At 48.1% G+C, this 22,162-nt stretch overlaps 1 protein-coding gene across 1 annotated transcript; it reads left to right on the top strand.

Moving 5' to 3' along the window:
* Window positions 1-7,745: 7,745 nt before the first annotated feature.
* KCNE1 (potassium voltage-gated channel subfamily E regulatory subunit 1) lies at window positions 7,746-13,344 on the top strand. Its single transcript, XM_061192880.1, has 3 exons — window positions 7,746-7,819; window positions 8,803-8,897; window positions 12,844-13,344. The coding sequence occupies exon 3, from the start codon at window positions 12,895-12,897 to the stop codon at window positions 13,282-13,284; it is 390 nt and encodes a 129-aa protein (XP_061048863.1). The 5' UTR covers window positions 7,746-7,819; window positions 8,803-8,897; window positions 12,844-12,894; the 3' UTR covers window positions 13,285-13,344.
* The last annotated feature ends 8,818 nt before the right edge of the window (window positions 13,345-22,162 follow it).

Here is a 22,162-nt window from a genome sequence, read left to right on the forward strand (position 1 = left end):
CTGTCCTTCATATTATATTTCTTCACATGTTTTAGAGTTTTGATTTTTAGGCTCATTTTGAGTGGGTTTTTGTTTTTATTCTTTTCATTTTTCTGCTCACCTGCCTCCACCCCACCCAATGAGCTTTTCCCTGATGATCATTTTGTGATAGCTTTCACCTGGACTCTGTGACTTCATCCTGGACCAGATTTTATAAAGGCAATTTGGGGTTTCTGTCCCATAGTGATTGTGGGGACATCCATGCCATCATGAGGCCAGCATGTGACTAGGCTCAGTTTTTGGCTGGGGCTTGGGTCTCCAGCCCCACATTCCTAGACTCTCATTCTTCTAAAATATTGGTCTCCAGGCAATGGAAAGCCATGGGGCTCCCACCCCAGTTCTTGACTTAAGCAATGTACTTAGTTCCTGTCTGCCATCTTGGGTGTTTGTGTCTTGGGTTTATCCCATAGGAGCCAAACTCCCTGCTGATTTTAGACAAAGAGCCCCCTGGGTCAGAGGCTTCCAGGCGTTTTCTTCTGCCTCTGTTGAGCCAGATATCTCTTTTTAGCTTTCTATTTTTATACCTTATCTGTCATGGCTTTGTGTTCAGGCTAAAGGATGGATCAAAGCAAGAACTCATTGAGCTGCCTTGTTCAAAACACTCTTCCCTATCTTTCTTATTTTCAATTTGCTGCCTTGTCTCACAGGGATTTAAAGAAACTATTTTACTTCATGATGCCAATGCAATGAGTCAGATAGAGCAGGTATTCCTATCACCCCGAGTGACAAATGAGCAAAACAAGAACAGAGAGTTCAAGTGCTTTAGTTCAGGTTTAGGGAATAGCTGGTTACCTGCAGAGCCTGTTCCCCCAGAGCCCATCCCAATTTTACTTTTTACTCATTCTTGCTGCCAAGAGAAATAGAACACTGAACGATCATGACATTCATTAAAGACAATTCCCTTGACCAATTTTTCAATGCTTTTGATACCTTGAGCATTTTGTAACTTCAAGAATAGTATCAGAGGAGAAAATGTCTGATCTGCTGTCACGGCCCTGGATTTTAATTTAGATAGTGTCATTCCCACTTATTCCTCCCATTTACCTTCCTTGTACAAATTTCCATGCTCCAAAATTCAATTCAATTCAGTTCAATTCAGCAAATGTTCATTGAGGCTCTGTCGTGCTCAGACACCACCAGGTGGTATGGTCTGGTCCATGACTGGTCCGGAAAGGGGCGTCCGTCAAATCACACATAGATGAGCAACTAGTTTTCCACTCAAGAAATATCTAGGAATCTCTTTCCACATGCCAAGCTCCTTGCTGGTCGTAGTAGATGACTGAAAAGCAAGTCCCTTGGTAGAGCCTGTCCCTTGGTAGAGCTTACTGCTGGAGGACAGCCGACATGGTCATTGATTACTGACATGTGAGGCAGAAAATGAAGAGTGGTGAAGTGGACCATGCAAGGATGGATGAAGAGGGTTGGACTGGGCCAGGAGATCAGCCCAGAAACTCTTGTGAGATTCCTGGTAAAAGTCAATACAGACTGGCCTTTGGTAGGGGCTTCAGAAATGAAAAGAAGTCCTGAGATCACTGTTGGGGGTGGAGGGCGTAGTCATAGGTGACACCCTGGTGCTGTTGGAACCTGCACAGCGGTCCCCAGCAGAGAGAGAAGATCACTTCTGCCAGAGAGAGAAGATCACTTCTTCCAGAAAGTCTTTGGGTGTGTTTGTGGGAACATGGGGGAGGTTAGCAAGAGAAAGGATATTTTAGCTCTAATCTGCAAGATGGGTGAATTTGAACATATATTTGATTGGGTGCTCTACAACCTACCCATAGAGGAACTCAATAAATACTGAATTGAACTGACTAGTCATCCACGGAAAAGATTTATTTATTGGGAAAAATTGTAAGGAAAGGGATCCGAGTTTAAACTAGGACACTACTTAGAATAAGGATTCAGTTTGAAAATAAAGATTGTTATCAACCAACAAGGACCTACTGTCTAGCACAGGGGACTATACTCAGTATTTTGTAATAACCTATAAGGAAAAGAATCTGAAAAGAATATATAAATATAACTGAATAAGTGTGCTGTACACCTGAAACTAACATGATATTATAAATCAACTTTACTTCAATAAAAAATTTTTAAATAAAATAAATGACAATTTTAAAAATTAACAAACAAAAGACTGTTATCAAATCTTTTCACTGTTTACAAATTTTGCACTTAAAAACGAACTTTTTGGCCAACCCAATATTTTGGAATTTGCTTTTCTAAAGATTTCCTTCGAATATTTTTCCTCTCATCCCCTTTTGAGTCATGCCAGACACCACCCCTGATTTCTTCACTTTTTCCTTCAATCCCCGTGGAGGACCTGCAGAAACCCACATGAATCCAGACTTTCAGTCTGAGGTCCTGGTTGAAATAACACAGAGACCATGACAATGGCTGTGGACAGTCAGTTTCTAAAAAAAAGTGACCTTCACACACATTCCCAGAAAGGCTGCCTGTGCTGGTTTTAAATTCAGGCTTGCCAATGCATTTCCATTTCAGGCACTTTGGCCACAAGAGTGCTTCTGTGTTATCAGGAATTGGAGGTACACTGAAATAATCTCAGACATGCAAAGAACTGAATAGATGCTAATCTCACTCCTGCGTCTCCTTGTTCTTTGGCTGAGTAGAACAGCCTGCATATTGTTACCTCCGTGATTTTTAAATCCACAGCATTTAAAAGGATTAGACATATGTCAGTGTAAACTGGACGGATTGAGGGTTTTTTTTAAAACATAAGGACTATGCTTGTATTCAAATGTTAAACACTGTATGTGTAGATTTAGTGTTCTTTCTTAGCCATAAATAACATTCCAGGCAGTAATTAATTTATCCATGTTCCTATCAGCACAGCATTATTCCAGGACATAAAGGGGTGGAGAGAGGTGGGGGGCGGGGGCAGAAATCAACACTGTTATTTCTTTTGGAAAAGCTTTCTTAATTGGATTTGTGCTCTTTTCATAACAAGGTGAAGGCTGTGGTTATTTGTCAAATGCAAGGGCAGCTGGGATGCCTGAATCCATGGATCTGTAGCCAGCTACGTCGTCTTCTTTGAATGACTGGAGGGTGACAAAAATTAGTGCAAGTGCCCCCGAGACCTGGGCAGAGGCAGCTTAAGTGACTATTTTAATGGACAGTCTTGCCGTCCACCCACCAGGCAACACTCAGTGGCATCGTGCACTGTAGAGACCCGTAGAATTGATGCCATAGAGTTGAATTTGTTTTATGGGAAAGACAGTCCTTGCCCTAAATCAGCAGTTCCTAACACAGTAGCCAAGAATCATCTAGCACATCAGGGGTCCATAAGTCTGCGGAATTGTAGCTAAAATGTTGCACACGTGTGCATTTGGGGTAAGGGTTGGGGAGAGCCATAGCTTTTCTCAGATTCCCAAAGGAATCCTGAAAAATCCAGAACCACTGCTCTAAAAGGACAAACAGAACATACACACCTGAAACAGCCAAAAAGCACGTGCAACACGACATCTGAGCAAGGCCAAAACAAGTCAATGAGGAAGTGAGTGCCCAGGTGTGCAAAGTGAAGGAACAGCCAGAGAAAGGGCATTGCAGGAACTTTTTCCTGGAAGGGAAGGGCCTAGAATAAAAGTGACAAACTCAATACCTACAAACCAGGCAGGACATTCCATAAGCGGGGCCTGCTGAGTGTCCTTGTCAGGGAGAGCTTGGAGTTTGCATTTTTCTGGAAAGGGGCTGGTGCCCTCAGCTCCTGCCGCTTTTTCTTATGCCAAATATGGGCATAAGTTTCTAAATCCACTGGGTTTTATGAGAGAAGCCAAAGTCTAGGTATTTAGTATAAGAGCTCTCAATTTTTTAAATCTAAAAAACCAATTCAAAATTAAAGCAAACAGGGACTTCTCTGGCAGTCCAGTGGTTAAGACTCCGCACTTCCACTGCAGGGGGCATGGGTTTGATCTCTGGTCAGGGAGCTAAGATCCCACATGCCGTGCGGTGCAGCTAGTCTAAGACTAGCATTCCCTAGTCTTAGACCTTTGCTGAAGATCTGGGATTTGAAAAAGTCCTGAGCTCCAGCTGGAGGACGATCATCAACCTCTGGTCTGTTAAGCTGGAAGCAGAGGGCCGACCCCACGAACAAGGGCCTGGAGCAGGGAGAAAAGATGGGCAGTGCACAGAGGATGGAGGTGCCTCGTTCACTGGCCCGGGAGCTCAGAGGAGCAGAGCACTGGGAAGTGAGGTTGGGGAGCTCGAATGGCCTGTAGGGCCCCAAGCAGGCTGGGAGTGGTTTCTTTCTGGAACAGGATCGGCCCTCAAGAGGGTTTTAGGAGAATGCCAGGAGAATGCCGTGTTTGGGAAGGATGCATCTTGTGTGCAGGACTCCCACCTAAAGAGGAGTCCTGGGAGGAAACTGAAGCTGGCTGGCCTCCTGTGACCAAGTGAATCAGGCGGGAGATGTTGGCTAAGGAAGGGGGACAGAAAAGATGCGAGCATTGAGTGGCCAGTAGAGAAGACGCAAACACGTCCAGCCATCTGCGTGGGATGGTGATGGAGCTGGGGCGGCACTGGGGGGGCCACGCCCCAGGCAGCAGGGCCGGGCTCTCTTCCATCATTGTGTACCTCCTCACCCGTCACTGGGGGCAGGATGGGGACTTCAGTGACCTTCCTCCTCCTTGTCTTTCTCGTGAGGAGGAAGTATTGCAATTTTCGCGTACTACGGCACCCAGGTTATGCTGTGGCTGCTCAAGAAAAGTTGCTGGCTTTCCAGGTGTTTCTCACTGACAGGTGAGAGCTGCCCTCGAGGATACTAGAAGCTGTGCAGTAAGGGTCAAAAAAAAAGAAGGAAGGGGTCCTAAGGGAAAGGAATGTTCCCCAGGCTAACACAGGGGCATCTGGATGCCAATGGAACAGCAGCCAGAGAAAACGGCAAAGAGCTATCGGCATGATCCTGGGCTCCGTATGTGCATCCTGGGTGGGTTACAATGAAGACAGTCCTCTGGTGACGGGGCCTTTACTTCTCTGGCAGCATGTGGAAAGGGTTAGGAACATGAGCAGGAATTCCAAGCTGCGAGTTGAGATTTGAGGTTTTCCTAAGAAAGAACGAGAAGCGGCTGGAGCTCTGGCTTTGGATGTCACCTGCATTGAGGTGGGAGCTCATGGAAGACGACGATAAACCCACCAAGAGGAGCAGAGCCCACATTTGCCATCCCCTCTCCCAAGGGACAGTTCCCAGTGAGGGGACCAAGAGGAATGCAGAAGGTGGAGGAGCCAGAGAAAAAAGGGAAATGACCCAAGGACTTTGTCGCTCTGTTGTTATGTTTGTTTAAGACCAATCACACCTGTATGACGGGAAGAGGCGAGAATGAAATAGTAAAAGGAAAAGGAAGAGGAAGAGAAAAGAAGCCATTTCAAGTTCTCCAAAGGCAACAGAATACAGTCTCTTATCCGTAATTGTGTTTTATCATTACGAATAGGGAATGACAACAACGGTATCACTGCAATAAAATAATTCATCACACGTGGGATGGAGAGAACCAGGGAGAGAAATAAGAATATCACCACTCATTAAGACTCTGTGCTTGCTTCCACTGCAGGGGGCACGGGTTTGATCCCCGGTAGCGGAACTAAGATCCCGCATGCCGCAAAAAAAAATCACCACTCACAGAATACTTTACTTTTTTTTTTTGGCTGCGTTGGGTCTTCGTTGCTGCGCGTGGGCTTTCTCTAGTTGCGGTAAGCAGGGGCTTCTCTTGTTGCAGAGCATGGGCTCTAGGTGCGTGGGCTTCAGTAGTTGTGGCACACGGGCTCAGTAGTTGTGGCTCGTGGGCTCTAGAGCGTAGGCTCAGTAGTTGTGGCGCACGGGTTTAGGTGCTCCACGGCTTGTGGGATCTTCCCGGACCAGGGCTCGAACCGGTGTCCCCTGCCTTGGCAGGCAGATTCTTAACCACTGCGCCACCAGGGAAGTCCCTACTTTACCTTTTTGAAGACACTTCCAAACACACAGTCTGCACAGTAACTGGGAGACAGGTGGGCAGACATCGACCGCCCCATCCCCTGACAGGCGGGTCTCTGCAGTTGGTCTGGAGCACGCTGTCCATGCATGTTTACCCGGCCCATGGGTTATTACTGAAAGAGTAGCACATAAATTCTACAGGACAAACATTTTTGCTTCAATGATCCATTTTTTCCTTCCTGGTGGAGTCCTTTTGTGGAAAGGTGAGCAAAAAGATACTAAATACATACAGCACGACCTTGAGGGGGTAGAATCCAGAGAATTTTCAGATAAAGTTTATGTATTTTTTCCTAAATATTAAAGAATATAGTTATTGCAAAAAAAAAAAAAGGAAAGGAAAACATAGAATGTATAAATAAGAAAATAAATACCATGTAAGCCCATCACTAGCACACAGTATTAACATCATGATGTGTTTTCTTACAGTCTTTTGAAATAATGCATAGCATCTTGTATGTACAATTTAGGGTTTTGTATTTTTCACTTAACATTACAAATATTTGTAAACATTATCTTAATGACCACATAAAACATTCCAGTATGTAGAATAATATTCTATCATACGTACCATAATGTAACCACTTTTCTATTTTGAGACATTTAGATTCTAGTTATTTTAAGTAAAACTACAAAGAACTTTTCTATGCATAAAGTTTTTCTACAGTTCAGATCCCCTCCATAGAATAGATTTCACACAGTATAAGTACACATCAAGGCTATGGACATTTTAGAACTTTCCAGAGTGGCTGTGTGGGTTTAGACTAGCACCCGTGGTGCAGGGGAGCGCCAGCTCTGCCTGTGCTAGCTGGGCTGCGTCCTAAAGTGCCACATCCAATGGACCCCTTCCCAGAGCCTTCAGTGGCCTCCTCCCCAAGAGAACCCCCAGGTGGAGGCTCAAGCGGAAGTGACTGGCCCAGGAAGACTAGGGGGGTCCGAGAAAATGTCTTCTATCTCTAGGTCAGGAATCTAATTTCTCTGTTCCCTGCCTGCAGACCGCAAGCCTAGACCTTATTCCCCAGGGCTTTCACAGGACTGTCGTTTGGGAATTGCCCGTCTCACGCTCGCCACTCCCCTACCCCCTCCAAGCTGGTAGGCAGCTGCTGTGAAATTTGCCTGGAGGTTCCTGGGGCCAAGGCTCAGTTTGCTCCTGGCGGCCTGAAAGGCTGTTCCCACTGCCCCAGGAACTTCGGAGCTGGGGTGCCAACGCGTGGGTGGCTCCAGCCACCGACACCTGCGCACTGGGACACCTGTCTGTCTGGTCCACAGCTGCACCCCCAGCTCAGGACGGGACACCTGTCAGTAGGTGCTCAATAAATGCTTGCCGAATAGATGCATGGCCACTGCTGGGGTTCAGGACGCAGCTGAAAGGAGTCTGCTGGGGCTTTGAGCTTATTTGAAGTTCTTGTTTGGAGATGTGTGAAGGAGTGTTTGGCGAGTGCTTGGCCGACAGTGGGGGTCTCCGGGACGGACTTCTTTTGGCCACTGCGGCTTCTTCCTCAGGAAGGTATATCTGGCTGGCTGGCTGGCTGGCAGTTCTTCTACAGACTCTCTGCCGGCTCTGCACTTACCCCGCGTGCAGAGCGCTTGCTGGAGACGCAGGGTGCGGAGGATCCGGGGGGCCCCGGGGGCCGCGGGCTCGGCGGGGACGCGCGGGGACGGGGCGGGGCGCCCTCTGGCTCCGGAGGCCCCGCCCGCCCCGCCGCGCACTTGCCCGCGGAGCGCGGGCGCGGCCGTCGGTGCCCTGCGCTTGGCTGCCGTGGACCCCGCTGCGCTCCCGGCTCTCTCCGCGCCCCGAACCTGGTAAGTCACGGGCTCCTGCCTCCCGGCTCCTCGCCCGGCGCGCGATGCCCCAGGCCGGCGACCCTGAGCGGGCTCCAGGCACCCACTCTCAGCCCCCGGGCCACAGCGGGCGCCCCCAGGCAGGAGGCGCCGCGACCCCCTTAGTGGGAGACAGAAAGGTGGCTCGGCCTCACGCCTCCTTTCCCTCTGCCTTCTACACTTCTAGAACGCATGCCTAGAAAATCGTCTCACCACCAAACAACGACAACATTTTCCCATTATTATTAAATTACAGTCGTTCCTGGAGAAAATTGGGAAAATACTTAAAAGCATCCAAAGAAAACTAAAACCGCCCATGATCCCAGCCCCCCGCTTGGTTTCAAAGACCTCCAGATGGGGCAATATTTGCAAACACACCCGGCCTCAAAGGGAATCTTTTGTGGGTTTTTTTTGGACCAGAAATATTTCTTGGGCCTTGGCATCTCCCCAGGGAAAAGGCATGGGACACGCAAAACGTTACTGGTATCTGATCTTGATTGTAGTAACTTGGGAAAATGTGGAACTTTTAGAAGAAAGTGGACCCAGTAGCAGTCACGTGATATGTACTGAGTATATCACATGTTAATCCACCCCACCCCATCCCCGCTCCCTGCCCCCGACCCTCGATTTTTCGGACTGCTATATGTGAACTGTTTGAGTCCACTTTTAGGTTAAGAAGGAGCTTCCAGCTCCATTGAGGAAGGGCCTTGTCAATAACCACAGGTGTCGCTTACGGTCACCATGGTGGGGAACTTTGCTGTGATCACACCGTTGCTTTAATTCATGTGATGAGTGAATTGCCAGAAGGCACTGTTGACTCTGATCTATGGGTTCCTAACCAGGGGGCGAAACCCCTCTGCACGCTCTGCTCTGTTTCATGCTGCTCAACAGAGATGAACTGAGGATGGCTCTGAGGAAGGCATTCTCAGTTTCCAGAATATTCAGGTATGTCTTGCTTTTGACAGGTTATTCCAAAGTGGATTGTTTTGAAAATAAAGTACCCTGTGAAGACATCAGAGGGATTCACTCCTGTCATCTTAAGTCTCTGAAGGCAGAGCTGGTGAGACAGTTTCTGCGTGGTTCGGGCTTTCCGGTAGTTGAGTGGGACATTCACTCACTCATGCATCCATGCATGCATGCCTGCATCTGTGAGTATTTCCTGTGCTCCTGCCACATGCCAGACACTGTTCTAGTCTTCGGGATACATGGAAACAACACAGGCAAAGATCCCTGCCCTCAAAAGCTTACATTTTGATAGGGAAGACAAACAATAGACAATGAACAGAATAAATAAGAAAAACTATACTAGGTTCAGGTGATCAAGTACTATCGATAAAAAGGAGAGCAAGATAAGAGTTACGGGAATTGGGGAGGATGGGTGAAAATTATGCTGTATTACTGACACTTACTGATGGCTTTAAACCTTTTTAGGAATAAGGTGGGTTGCAGATATATATAGTTATTAATATAGTTATACGTAACTATATTAAAAATATAAATTTTAATATACAAAATAAATAATGCTAATAAAATAAATATACATAAAAATAATGTAAATTTTATTATATCAAAACAGACTACGTTGAAAGAGGTTTTCTTTTGGTTACACCAAGCTCTTTCCAGAGTGTATTCTATTTTGTTGATTATTTGCTCTCACATTCACATTGTAGTTGTATTAAATTTAATACTTTGCATGCCCATTTAATTCAGCAAACCCATATGGACTCATTCTGGGGGCTGGAGTGAGGACAAGGTGAACGATACAGTCTCTGATCTTCCTGAGCTCCTGGAAATGCATAGACAAGCCTACAAATGATTACAACACAACTTAGAATCTGAGCGGTACAGACTGGGCACTATGAGGGCTCAAAGCAGGGGACGGGACCTCTGGAAGGGGCTTCACAGGTTGGCATAGTGTGCTTTTGGAGGACCAGTAGAATTTTGGCAGGCAGTCATGGTGGTCATGACTCTCTTGCAGAGAGAGCAACAAAAGCAAGAGATAGGAAAGTTGTGGGCTTGTTTCATGCCTCCCCAGTCCCATCATCCCCAGTTTTCAGATGAGGAAACTGGGGGTCCCCAAATTCATTTAATTTGCTGAGGGTGAGATTCTTCCTTCTATGTGACTTCAGCTCCCTTCCCAGAGTCTGGGAATCCTGCTGCCATCCATTCTCCATGCCAAAATGCTCATCCTTTTTCCCATATTGAGTTTGACCGGGTCCCTCTCATCAGCTCCCTGGTTCACATTTCCACCCTTCACACCCCAGAGCTCCTCTCTGTCACCCACAGAGAGGTCTGGGACGCTCTTAGTCCTGTGACCAGACTCAAGAACCACACCGCACATCCAGCAGGGAGGAGGCAGAAAGCCCTTTTCAGATCTTTGAGGACAGTCAAATGCGGTGCCTCTATATAGGTTTCATCCTGACTTTTTGAGACCTTGGCCACCTTAGTGATTCCTCTCCCAGGAGAGAGGAAGGTGAGAAGCCCAAGACAAAGCCAGCTGACTGCCTGGAAGAGTCTGGGCCCCTCTTTGCTTCTTTGCTGCTAGGAGGTAAATATATCTCCAGAATTTGGACATTGTGTTTCGATAAAGATGAAGGCAGTTGACAGTTATTTCCAAGGAGAATTGGCTCACAGAATTCTTGACTCAGTAAGATCATATTCCCCCAAATTAAGCTTATCCATAATTGTTTCTACCCTAATTCTGCTTCCTGAAACAAAAAATGATGATTTCAAAACTGGATGCTCTTTTGAGGAAATGCTGACAAGAATGGCAGGAATGTCATCCCCATCCCACCTAGATAAGCAAGCTACGGTACCGTCTGGGAGCCGCGAGGAGTAGCTAGGACTGAGCCAGGGCTGGAACTCGGATCCCTGACATTCCTCGTTCCCTGACTTGCCCCCAGAATCTGTCCCTCTCAGCAGAGAGCTTGGAGTCAGCCATGAAAGCCTTGCCCTTTCAGTAAATGCGTAAGAAAGAATGAGAGGTGCGGTACTAGGGAATCTGTTCTAAAAGCCTGTTATCGGTGCTGATATGAGACGGATCTGGAACTCCTGGGAGAAAGGCAGAAGGGGCGGTGTGTGCCGGGAACAGCGTGACATCACCTACTTCCCCCTCTCCCCTGGGTGCAGTTGGAGCGTTTGCAGGAGCCCGGGGTGCTGGAGGCCCACTTGCTGTCCTTTTGCAGCTCAGCTCGGCTGCCCACAGTCCCGAATCCTGAGTGATTTTCAGTAGACCAGCAGCTCTGGGACTAAGCTTTGACAGAAAAAAATTGCACTAACCTTCGTTGGGGGCAGTGTCTATGCCTCCTGAAGAGGCTCAAACCCAGGCAGAAGCAGAAACTTCTAGACCCCCTCCCCACTTCCTTCTTTCTGGGCCCAATAAGGCCAGTTTGAGAATGTTTAGCACAGGCTGAGTATCAAACTGGTTGTGTTTGGAGCTGGACCTCCCTGGTTCCTGCTGCTTCTTCCTCCTCCAGCCCCCTATTCCCTGTGCGAGCTACAAAAAGCTGTGGTTCTAGCCGGTGGGGCAGAGGGGTCTTCTGATGGCATATGTAGGTCAGAAGCCAGTTCCCAATTAGGTAGACTCAGTTTTACCTGATACAAGTAGCCGGCTCCTTGGTTCCTTTGAGCTTAAATACAGATCTGCCTTCTCTCTGCAAGGTCCTGAGAACTCCTTTTTCTATGCTAATAAAATGTGAGTCCATGGCTAAAAGATTAAAGTTTAGATGTATTTTTGATCAGAGACGTGACCTTGGGCAAGTCAGCTCACCTCTGTGGAAACCAGTTTTCTATGAAGTTAAGACTGTTGGATCAGCTGGTCTCCAAATCCATTTGAGTCCAACGGTCTTAACTGTGGCCACTGGGCAGTGCTTTGGCATTATAATGGATGTGAACTTGGAGAATGGGACATAAACCCACAGCTGTTGTGTGGATTGGGTTCTGTGTCGTTTACACCATGCTGATTATTAGAGGACGTTGCCAAACTCATTTTGTGACTCATTACGCAAAAACACCATGTGACCCAGCATGCAGGCCTTGGGGGCACAGAAGGCATTTAGCAAAAGCGATACAATAAATCAAGTGTAAAGTCAGCAAAAGATTTTTCGTTAAAAATGCAGAGTTGTTATTTGAAAGGCAGTTAAGTAACTTGGCTTTTCTGGTCCAGCATAAAGTTATGACAGGCTTATCATAATTTGAGGTGCCAACGTGAGTTAGGACAGGGACAGCTGAGGTCATGGTGATGACTTGAGAATTTCTTTCCGCAACTCCTGTTCAGATTTTCTCAGGGACATGCAAGACTGAAAAAGAAAATCTGAAAAACAAACAGGATTGGAAAATTATGCTATGAAGTTATTATTTCTCTTCTTATATAATTCTTCCGGGTACTCTGCAGCACAAAAGACTGATTGGTTAATTTCCTAAGGGCCCACATCATAGCCCAGTGGTTCTCAATCTTGACTGCAAAGTAGGATCACCTGAGAAGCTTTGAAAAGTCCCAATGCCAGACAGGAACCCAGACCAAGGTCTGTCTTCCTCTTCTTATAAGGCCACCGTCCTATCAGATTAGGACCTTACCTTTATGACCTCATCTAACTTAATTGCCTCTGAAAGACCCTACCTCCAGGTTCAACTGCATTAGGGGTTAGGGCTTGAACATATGACTTGGTGGAGAGCACAATTTGGCCCATAGCATATAAATTAAAAGGCACACGTACGACACAATGTGTGTATTAAGGGAACTCGTTCTGGTGATCACCTATGGAGGTAGGGACTGGCAGTGGTGAATAGAAATAAAAGTAAATCAATTTATCATTTGATCAGTCAAGAGAGGGCATTATGCAGATCCCAGGTGGCACACACCATGACGGAGTACTCCTCCGTCATACTCTGGTAGGGCACCCCTCTTACTGAGATTTTAAAAAATTGTGTGGGAGGTGTGTGTGGCGGGGGGCGGGGGGTTTGGGCCAATACATATTTTTTGATTTCAGGTTGCACTTTTCTTTTAGAAAGTTTTCCTGGGAAGTTTACTCTCCCACAGTGAAACCTTGACTATCAGGATGATCCTGTCTAACGCCACGGCTGTGACACCCTTGCTGACCAAGCTGTGGCAGGGGACAGTTCAACCGGGCAACAACACATCCAACCTGGCCCGCAGGTCCCTGGGCCATGATGACGGCAAGCTGGCAGCACTCTACATCCTCATGGTGCTTGGCTTTTTTGGTTTCTTCACCCTGGGCATCATGCTAAGTTACATCCGCTCCAAGAAACTGGAGCACTCCCATGACCCGTACAATGTGTACATCGAGTCTGACACCTGGCAGGAGCAGGACAAGGCGTACTTCCAGGCCCGGATTCTGGAGAGCTGCAGGGCGTGTTATGTCATTGAAAACCAGCTGGCTGTAGAACGACCCAATGCATACCTTCCTGAGATGAAGCTGTCATCCTGACCCCGAGACTGGTCGGAATTGGACAAAGCCTCCCTGATGATCTGATTTTTCCAATTACATGTTCCTTATATTCTTTATTGCATGAGTATAATTCTTTTTTTTTTTTTTCTATCATAAGGGGTGAAAGGTGGGTTAGTAACACTATATTTCTAAAATCACTTTCCTTCTATAATAGGCTGTGAGCCATTCCCCAGTATGTGTGCCTGCCTTGTTAATTTCAGCAACATCCCTGAGATCATGGCCTCTGAGAATAAGAGCTGTATTTCCCTGACTCCCTTGCAGCTAGCAAGGTCCTGTGTATGAAGTTATGGCCAGTAGAAGTGGGAATGATGAGTGCAATTTCCCAGTGAGCCTTGAAAAGGAAAGGATGTGTCCTCCACTCCCCTTTCCCCCTTCCCCGTGGCTGGGACACGGATGAGGTGGTGAGCCAGCTTTGACTCTGGAAAAGGACAGTGTATTCACAGATGGCAGAGCAATAAGAGTCTGGGTCCCTGGGCCATGGCATGGGGCAGGGTCTGGTCAATCACCAGCTCAGACTTTAGAGGAAAGGGAAACTAACTCCGATCTTCCTTGGGCCAGTGTTATTTTCATTTTTGTTAAAGTAACAGAATCAATATCTTAACGAATACGCCTTCCTTATGGGACTGAGACCAAAGGCATAATGTTTCCATATTTGTTGCAAGCACACTTCCCCACTTGCTACGGGACAAGACTTACTCTGCCCTTTTCACTCATACCCTCACCATGGTGGCTTTATCCTCCCCTTCCTCTCCTGTCTCCTATTCCCCCCCATGCCCACCCTTCACACACACCCCCCCCAAACACATGCTCATACCCACAGGCACACACATGCACACAGAAACACACAGAGAAACACACACAGATACACAAGGACACACACACACACACTACCTACTCACATAGCGCAGTTGAGATGCAGAAGGAAAAAAATCCTGCTTCAGAATGTGTACCAAGGGGAAGGTACTCAGTTTTCATGGCAGGAGGGAGGGCTGCATCCACCACCTCAAGAGCTCAGGGGAAGGCGTGGGTGTGGGCAAGGGGCAACACACGGGACTGAGGTGGCAGGGCCTTTTGAGGTAACGTGCCCGTCGTGGTTGAATTGTGACCCCCCCCAAAACATCCTCTTAGCCCTTCAAGTCCTAACTTGTGAATGCGACCTTATCTGGAAATAAGGTCTTTGCAGATGTGATCAAGGAAAGTAAGGTCATTGGGGTGGGCCCTAATCCAATGTGACTGACATCCTTATAAGAAGAGGGAAATTTGGGCAGAGATAGGAGTGATGCAGCTGCAAACCAAGGACCACCAAGGATTGAGGGCCACCACTGGAAGCTGGGAGAGGAAAGGAAGGATTCTCCCGGACAGCTTTCAGAGGAAGCAGGGCCCCAAGACCCCGTGATTTCAGACTTCTGGCCTCCAAAACGGTAAGACAAGGGGTTTCTCTTGCTCAAAGCCACTCAGGCTGGGCTAGTTCGTTCCAGCAGCCATGGGAAGCTCACGCAGTGCCTCTCCCCTGACCACCCCGCCAGAGACAGTGCTTTCCTCCTGGCCCTTCTCCTCACAAGACAGAGATTCCCTTGGAAACTTCCCTCCCAACTGAGAGGTGGGGAAGGGATTCAGGGGTGGAGGCAGATGGTACCAGGGACTTGCTCACGGCAGTGGAAGGAGCCTCGTGAGCATGGCCTGGCCTGAGGGACTCAGAGGACGTGTGACCTGGGTCTCAGCCTTCTTCCCCGGCTGCCCTCGGTCACCTGTGCCATCCTGGACGCTCGCCTGCCTAGGCATTGCTTAAGAGGGTGGAATACTTAAATAAAGCATACTTGTTAGAAACCTGCACATAATATAAATTAGAAGCAACACGGAAGCATCGCTGGCCATCCTCCAATAGACGAATGGGGCCCAGTCCTTGCTTCATGTAATAGACAGCGATTCCTTTGTGGGGTTGGGGGCAGGGCTCCCAATGGGACATCTCTTGGGCAGAAGCCTGGCAGAGTTACTACAGTCCTCGAGACCAGTGGTTATTTGCGTCAGAGTCCTTTGAAAATCTAATGAAAGCTATGATTCCCCCCAAATTGCACACAGACACATTTTACCCACAATCTCGGGGGTTCTTGGGCCCCTGGAAGCCCACCTATGACTGCTGGCATCTCCTGGCCGCGTGTGACTTCCCTGCTGTGACAGACACAGTTGGCCCCTAGCGAAGGAAAGCAGGCTGGGCGCGAGAGTTTGGAGAGGGACCCAGAGCGCACGTGGTCCACAGCGTGATTCACAGCGGCAGGCAGACTTGGGTGTTCCAGGCACACAGACTAGTTCTTTATCACCGGTTCACTTTCCGCCTGAGATTCCTGCCCCTTTTAAGGCAGAGGGAGATCCCATGAGCTTTAGTCCTCCCCGTCCTTGAAGGACCAGGCATTCAGCTCACTTCCCCACACCCCTCAAACCTCTTATAAGCCACACATGTTCAAATGCTTGTTACCATATTTAAAATTTTGGGTGAGCATTCGTAGAATGCTTGCTTTGAGCCAGGCACTGTTCTAAGCCCTTTCAAACTAGAATCTCAGTGCTCTGTGCGCAATATTTTATGTGTTCATTGAATAGGACAACACGCCTTTTGAGGTATTTAAAACATCTTTTAAAAAAATTAGAGTCTTTTATCATGATGTGTAGTGTGTGTTTTGTTAATACCACTATGATCCTTTTAGAAAGTGGATGTGGGTTCTTGGGGGGGCTCCGGAATAAGGAAGTATGATTGCCCATGGATAAACTCTGCCTTAGACACCCCTGATCCTACAAGTAGAAAGCAAGGGAGCAAAGCCCCAGGTGGAGCTGCAGGCAGACTGCCGAGCGCCCCCTCCCCTATCACCCAAGCCTCCTGCTAAGGGGGTGGGAGGCCGCCACTGGTGCTGAATCCCAGACGTGCTCAGCCAGCCAGCAGCTTGGGCAGACTCTTGATGGACTTGTGAGTTTTTACGAGAAGTTGGAAATCTGGATATTTATTTGAAATCTCCTGATTTTTGAATGTGGGCAACTAATTCAATTTTATCTTTTTAAATGTGTGGGCCAAACAAGCTATGACCTTGAACTGAATTCTGCTCAAAGACCACTGATTTACAACCTCTGCTTTAAGGAGAAAGAATAGCTCTGGGCCAGCCCCAGGCCACACTTGATAGAAACCAGAGTCAGGGAGGGGAACCTGCATCTGAAGGACTGCCTGCCATGGTGGCAGAGGCAGGCGGAATCAGTGACAGCAACCCCCGAGGTGTGGGTCTGGCCAGTGGACCCTCAGATCCCAGCCCTCTGATAGGATGCTGCATCGGGCTGTCTTTACCTGGCACCTCCCATTCAGATGCCAGGCCCCTCACCCTCTGTCCGTATAGAAGAGGGCATTACAGCTCCAATTTTGCTCTGCAGATTCTTGAATCCAGTTGTGGAGTCCGCCCTGGAGAGGTGGATCCACTCTACGAGCAGACAAACCAGGCTTGTCTACAAGACTGAGGGCTGACCGTGGACTGGGGTACACTAGCCAATACGAAGAATGGCATGGCACCTCACCTCTCCTGGGGGCAAGCAGCCTGGCTAGGCGAATGGCTCCAGATTAGATATGCCCCACGTGCAATTCACCAGACAGTTGGCCTTGGAGAGCAAGCTCCCTGAGGTTTAACTAGACCATGGCTGTCACTTAACTGCTGAGAAAACTGAGGCTCAGCGAGGTTCAAGGACACACCCAAGGTCATGGCTTGCCTGAAGGAGAAAGCCAGCAGGAGGTGTGCTTCCCTAACTTCTGCCCTCGCTGACAAGCCAGGGGCTCCTGGGGGTCTGTGAGGTGGGGAAGGAATGACGGGGCTCTGATTTTATTCTTTTATGCACACTAACTCGACTTGATCATTCTTTATGGGATATCATTTAGTAATATCAGACAATTTACTCTCCAAAAGGATCCTCCTGGTTCCCTCCCTTTCTAGGCCCTTTAATGGCTATTGTTGTTCTCCTTTTTAGCCCTTGTTTGTTTAACCTTTTGGTTTAGTTTGTGTCTTTTAGGCTCCAACAGTTTGAAGTAAGGCTCATGATGGCTCAAGGAATTCAGCCAATTCCAGAGGAGAGTGGCCCAAATCCCTACAGGTCCTTGGAACAGTCAGTGAGGGATTTCTATACCTCTAGGATAGGCTAGGGTCTGTGGCCCCCATCCAGCAGGAAGAAGTTTCAGAAGAAGAGACCTTCGGCCCCTTACCCCTTAAGAATAAGGGTGTAGGGTCTCTCAGGGGGGAATGAGACAGGCTGGGACCTGGGACCCTTTGCTGCAGGGTCTTGTACTTGCACCTGGACACACCTCTCCTCAGGCAACAAAATACGAAGAAACTGTATGGGCTGAGTATAACTGCATGCATGCACAGTTAGGGCAAATTCTGGACAAAAGATACAAAGAGACCAAAAAACTCAACTGTCAATTTTGAAGAGCCCACAAGCAGGGGGTCCAGGGCACTGTGCATGCCTCCTGCCTGCAACACCATCTCAGGGGTGGGCAAAGCACCTAAGCCACCACTCTGCCCCGACCCCTGGACACACCCTTATTCTCATCCCATATATGGAACAAGCTCGCCCCCCCTCAGCGAGCAAGCAAGCAAGGGAACCTATTGTTTGTTCTCGCTCCCCCTTGCTGCAGCAGGGGCCCCATAAAGCGTTGCCTGAAAAAAAAAGTATCCTAATACCGTCTGTACCGTATACCTGGAGGTCTGCTTAGAGAGACAGAAGGTAGTCCAGCATCTGAGCGGGGCCATTTAAAAAAAAAGGCAAACTGAGCCAAAAAGAAGCCAATTGCAAATTCTGATAATATGGCTTGAAATATTGTCTTTGCCCTGGCTCTGAACTTCAGTTTTCCCTCAGGATACTATGGTAATTCGATAGTAGCCATAACAAGAATTAGAAATAAGCTGACAGGCAGAGAAAACTGTTATGGATTCCACAATCTCTGACTCTCCAGACAAGCCTGTGTGTGACTTGTGTGTTAATGCGTGTGACTCGCTCCAGAGGATGCCCGATCTTAAATCCACATCAGTAGATGGCTTCTCTATGGGCACATAAATACTAAAAAAAAATGAGAAGTAAATACTAAATCAGATTAAGGGAGATAGCCAAAGGCTATGAGAGCTTGAGGACAAAAGAAATGTACAGAAAGCTAAGGATGGATTGAGAAGGGGTGGTAAATTCTTTAACTGATTCATTGGATACACAAACAAATCTAAATACAGATACAAAAAGGAGTCAGGGACTTAGAGCAATTGGCCCCTCAGTTTCCTCGGTGTGTCCACTTAAGGTCAATAAAGCCAGGTGTCTTAGATATTTCCAGAAATAGGGGGTTTTGTCTGCCAGTCTCCACGGGCGGAGGAAGGCGCCCTGGGTGTGGCTGCCCCCTGGTGGTCAGGTTGAGAATTTCCAATGCACGTGGAGCCCTGAGAACCTGGAGCCAGATGGGTGCCTGCTTGGGGCCGGTGAGGTTCTCCGGGGGGGCTTCAGATATTCTCTGGAGGCTAAACTTCTACTCACTCATCAAGTTCAGCAGGACAGAGCCCACCACGGTCATCATTACAAAACAGGAGGGAGAGAGAGAAGCAGGCCTCTGGAAGGGCCTTGGGAGGCACCTCCTCCGAGCAGGGGCCCTGTGGGCTCAGAGTCCTCAGGAAGTTGCTAGGACCCCTTCTCCTTTCCTTTGTGCTGGAACCTGTTCACCCCCAACCCCCTTTCTAGAAATCTCTTCATCATCCTTTCCAGCCTTTGGGAAACCATCTCTCACCCAGACCTCAGCCCCTTTCCATTCCAGGCCTGTGACCACTCATGCTCTCACCGAAGAGGCTCAGCAAATTTGGGGTGACAGTAACCTAAGTGACCCCGTTCAGATATTGTCACAGGGAGGAGGAATGGGGGAAGTGGTCGCTTGTCTAGGGCCCCCCCATGGGTTTTTTTTTTAAATTTATTTATTTCATTTATTTATTTTTGGCTGCATTGGGTCTTCATTGCTGTGTGCAGGCTTTTTCTAGTTGCGGCGAGCGGGGGCTACTCTTCGTTGCGGTGCAAGGGCTTCTCATTGCAGTGGCTTCTCTTGTTGCGGAGCACGGGCTCCAGGTGCGCGGGCTTCAGTAGTTGCGGCACGCGGGCTCAGTAGTTGTGGCACGTGGGCTCAGTAGCTGTGGCATGTGGGCTCAGTAGCTGTGGCTCACGGGCTTAGTTGCTCCATGGCATGTGGGATCTTCCTGGACCAGGGCTCGAACCCGTGTCCCCTGCATTGGCAGGTGGACTCTTAACCACTGCGCCACCAGGGCAGCCCCGCCCCCCCAACTGGGTGTTGTCCCTCTCACACCAGACAGTCTCCAGAAGCAGGCTCCTCTCAGACTACAGTGATCCAGTGCAGTGGGAGGGAGTGTGAGGAGGGAGGATGGGGGCTGGACTCAGCCCCGGGGGCAGGAAGTCTTCCCCCAGGACGAGGAGGGGGCTCTGGGCTAACTTGGCAATGAAAGACCTTAAGGTAGCATGAGGAATGGAGAATGTGGCTTCTTTGCAGAAAACCCAGGAGATCCATAGAAAAGAACCCAGGTTTCCTAACTGCTTTTTTTTTTTTTTTTTTTTTTTTATTTATTTTTGACTGTGTTGGGTCTTCGTTTCTGTGCGAGGGCTTTCTCTAGTTGCGGCAAGTGGGGGCCACTCTTCATCGCGGTGCGCGGGCCTCTCTCACTATCGTGGCCTCTCTTGTTGCGGAGCACAGGCTCCAGACGCGCAGGCTCAGTAGTTGTGGCTCACGGGCCTAGTTGCTCCGCGGCATGTGGGATCTTCCCAGACCAGGGCTCGAACCCGTGTCCCCTGCATTAGCAGGCAGATTCTCAACCACTGCGCCACCAGGGAAGCCCCTAACTGCTTTTTAAACATAGCTTTTCTGTGAGAATTCAGTGGGCGATCATATTAATTTCCTGTGGCTGCCATAAACGATGACCACAAAATTGGTGGCTTGAAACAACAGAAAGGTATCCTCTCATGGTTCTAGAGGCCAGAGTCCAAAGTCTGGGTGTCAGCAGGGCCTTGCTCCCTCTGGGGCTCTGGGGGAGGACCCTTCCCACCTTTTGCAGCTTCTGGTGGCTCCTTGGCTTGTGATCACATCACTCCAACCGCTGTCTCTGTCTCACTTGGTCTTCTGCTCTGTGTGTGTGTCTTCTCCTCTTCTTATAAGGACATCAGCCATCAGATTTAGGACACCACCCCAGTTGCTACTGTAAACCCAGTTGTGATTTTTCTCAAGTGATGTTTTTACTGCATATTCTCATCCTTCAACCACGGACTTTTTCATTTATTTTGTGGCTGATCAGTCAGGGTCCAATCAGGAAAAGACAAACCTCACTGTTTTGGCGGAGAAATTAATAGGAAGAATTGCTTAAGCAGGTGTTAAAGAACTGAAAAGGCGAAAATGGGAAAACAGGCAGAGAAAACTAGGAGGTCCTAACGGCAGACAGCAGCCAGCAAACAGAAAGATAGGAAAAAGTTGAGGGTCTTGTTACCCTGTCTCTTCTTTGAAGCCTATTGCCCTGCAAATCCTCCCACAGGCTGCCTGAAGCAGGGAACTGGAGGGAAGATTGTTTATTCGGGGCTAAAATGTAAACTAACCCATGGGGGCCTTGGATGTCAGAAGCTGCCTTCCAAGGTTCCATGCTGGACACATGCTAGGTCAAAGCTTCTTGCCTGTTTTACTTTAAAGGGTGGCCTTTCTGATATTTGTGGCAAAAAGAAAAGAAAAGAAAAACTCCAAAGTTTCAGCTATTAAGCAAGTCCTCAAGAGCTGGCAAGACTGAACCCCTCCTGGTCAGGGATGTGTGAATTCAGGGAGCAGCTGAGGGCACGCACACGCGGGCTAATGCTGCATCAAAGGAGGAAAAGAAAGAGAGAGAGCACAACATCACTACATAGTCAAGTCAAAGGGAAGGAGGGAGGCCCACGCAGTGCCAAGGAGGACACGAGGGAGAAGGTGCATTTTCCCTGTGCCCATGTGTTCACAGGACCTTTGGGAGAAATTGAAACAGGTGTGGAAATTTTGTTTTTTGATGCAGCCAGAGGAGGATGAGAACATTTGATGGCTGCATTTTTCAAGCTGATTTCTTGGATCAAAGACTTTGGGGCCTTATAGAGCACTGAGGTATTCAGGGTGTCACTTCCCCCAGCTCATAAAGGTCACAAGATGTCAGGACACACTGAACTTGGGAAAGACTCAAAGTGGATGTACTAACAGGGCAAACCACAGCCATTGACCCTGTGCATGTCCCACTACTGGACAGCGCTCAACTCCGTCGGACAGCAGACCACAAAACGCACATCACCAGTAAGGTACAGAATCATTGGGTTTTGGAGACAGAAGGAACGTTCTAGACTAGGGTTTGGCCAACAATGGCCCACAGACCAAATCTGGCCAACCACCTATTTTTTGTTGTTTGTTTTGGTTTTGGTTTGGGGGTTTTTATGTTTGTTTGTTTGTTTTTTTGGCCACACCACAGGGCTTGCTGGATCTTAGTTCCTCAACCAGGGATTGAAGCCGGGCCACGGCAGTGAAAGCGCTGAGTCCTAACCGCTGGACTGTCAGGGAATTCCCCTGTTTTTGTAAATAAAGTTTTATTGTAACACAACCACACATTTATTTACATATTGTGTAAGGTTGCATTCCTGCTACAGAGGCAGAGTTGTGTTCTTGTGACAGAGATCATATTGAATCACAAATCCAAAAATATTGACTATTTAGCCCTTTACGGAAAAAAAGGAGGCTGACCCCTGTTCTAGAACGATCCTGAATTTTTTGATGACTTGGCCATACTTGGTAACGTTGACACCATAG

Source organism: Eubalaena glacialis, chromosome 6, assembly GCF_028564815.1.
Source record: "Eubalaena glacialis isolate mEubGla1 chromosome 6, mEubGla1.1.hap2.+ XY, whole genome shotgun sequence".
NCBI classification, from domain to species: domain Eukaryota; kingdom Metazoa; phylum Chordata; class Mammalia; order Artiodactyla; family Balaenidae; genus Eubalaena; species Eubalaena glacialis.

Excerpts from the sequence above, each read along its gene's own strand:
- KCNE1 (XM_061192880.1), top strand. The coding sequence starts at position 12,895 with ATGATCCTGTCTAACGCCACGGCTGTGACACCCTTGCTGACCAAGCTG.